The following is a 1,774-nucleotide window of genomic DNA, read 5'->3' as shown; positions in this document are numbered from 1 at the left end:
AATATATATTAGCTTCTATTATATAATATTCCTATGATTATTTATACTTAATATTTATTTATTAGTTAAAATAAGCTCTTTCCAGTCATATTTATCATCTTACTCTTTATTATGAATTTCTGAAGACATTACATCAACATTTTAAACTGCCAGATGATCCATATAGTAAAAAAACCTTCTTGAAGCCATTCATTTTAAGTATCACCTTTAATTTCTCAACAGTTTACAACACTTGAAAACTATGGGGATTCGGAATAGAACAAACGTGGCTGGCTTCATCCTTATGGGATTGACAGATTCTGAAGAGATTCGGCAGGTCCTCTTTATGCTGTTTCTCCTGATATACTTGATTACCCTGTTGGGGAATGCAGGGATGATACTGATAATTCAACTGGATACCCAACTTCATACCCCCATGTACTTTTTCCTCAGTCACTTGTCATTCCTTGATCTCAGTTACTCAACTGTCATCATACCTAAAACCTTAGAGAATTTACTGACTTCATCCAAGTGTATTTCATTCAAAGGCTGCTTCACCCAGATGTATTTTTTTGTTTTCTTAGGTGCCACTGAATTTTTCCTTCTCTCTTCAATGGCCTATGACCGCTATGTAGCTATCTGCAATCCTCTTCACTACCCAGTTGTTATGTCTATGAAACACTGCTGTACATTCATCACTGGGTCTTATGTGATTGGTTTTACTGACTCCTTGGTCAATATTCTTTGCATGAACAGTTTGCATTTCTGCAACTCCAATGTAATCTATCACTTTTTCTGTGACACAACCCCAATTTTAGCCCTGTCCTGCACTGACACTCATGACACTGAAATCATGATAATCATTCTCTCTGGCATAACTGCAGTGGTGTCTCTCATGGCAATCTCCATGTCCTATGGGTCCATTCTGTCTACTATCCTGAAAATTAATTCAACTTCAGGAAAGCGCAAAGCCTTCTCTACCTGTGCCTCCCACCTCCTGGGAGTCACCATATTTTTCAGTACTATGACTTTTACTTATTTAAAACCAAAGAAGTCCTATTCTTTGGGAAAGGAGCAAGTGGCCTCTGTGTTTTATACAATGGTGATCCCCATGCTGAATCCACTCATTTATAGTCTTAGGAACAAAGAGGTGAAAAATGCTTTCATTAGAATCATGCAGAAAAGAGAGGGCTCCAGGAAATTTAAATGACAGTAATACTGAATATTTAAGCTCATCTTTCCTTTCTTTCTTATTGGGTAGTCATTTGGTCATTCTCTAAATAGAAAAGTATCCTTTAATTAGTTTGCATTTCTGTTGAACGATCATCTGCTTGATCATACATGATCTGGAACATTTCTAATAAAGTTTTTAGAAATATTGGACGCCACGAGATATGGGTATACATTGTGGTTTAAATACTGTATATTTTAGGACAACTAATGTCCAAAAAATGTGATTTTATCTTTCAAATTGTATCATAGACTTCCCCATGAATAATCCAATATCACATATTTTTATTATGGAGAATACTTTCTGAAGGCGCTTTATTCTGTAGAGAAGAAATATTGCACAGTAAAAATTAATTCTGCTTTGGGGTGGAAAAATCCAAGGTTTAATTTCTAGATATGCTGGCATATTAGTTGTATATAACTTAGTAAGTCACTGAAACTTTGAATGTAATTTTCTTGAATGTGTAAGAAAAATAATACTATTAAATCCATAATCATATTATAAACATTAAAACAGATGATGAATTGCACATTTTAATCCAGTACTAATAAATTCCAGGCATAT

The 1,774-nt window shown here is 34.4% G+C and overlaps 1 protein-coding gene across 1 annotated transcript; it reads left to right on the top strand.

Annotated features, from left to right (window-relative positions):
* The first annotated feature begins 241 nt into the window (after positions 1 to 241).
* LOC131280286 (olfactory receptor 8H1-like) lies at positions 242 to 1,189 on the top strand. Its single transcript, XM_058306389.1, has one exon. It carries the CDS (start codon positions 242 to 244, stop codon positions 1,187 to 1,189), a length of 948 nt encoding a protein of 315 aa, XP_058162372.1.
* The last annotated feature ends 585 nt before the right edge of the window (positions 1,190 to 1,774 follow it).

The sequence above is a fragment of the Dasypus novemcinctus genome, chromosome 10, assembly GCF_030445035.2.
Source record: "Dasypus novemcinctus isolate mDasNov1 chromosome 10, mDasNov1.1.hap2, whole genome shotgun sequence".
Taxonomy (NCBI): domain Eukaryota; kingdom Metazoa; phylum Chordata; class Mammalia; order Cingulata; family Dasypodidae; genus Dasypus; species Dasypus novemcinctus.
This window is presented reverse-complemented; position numbering and strand designations above follow the sequence as displayed.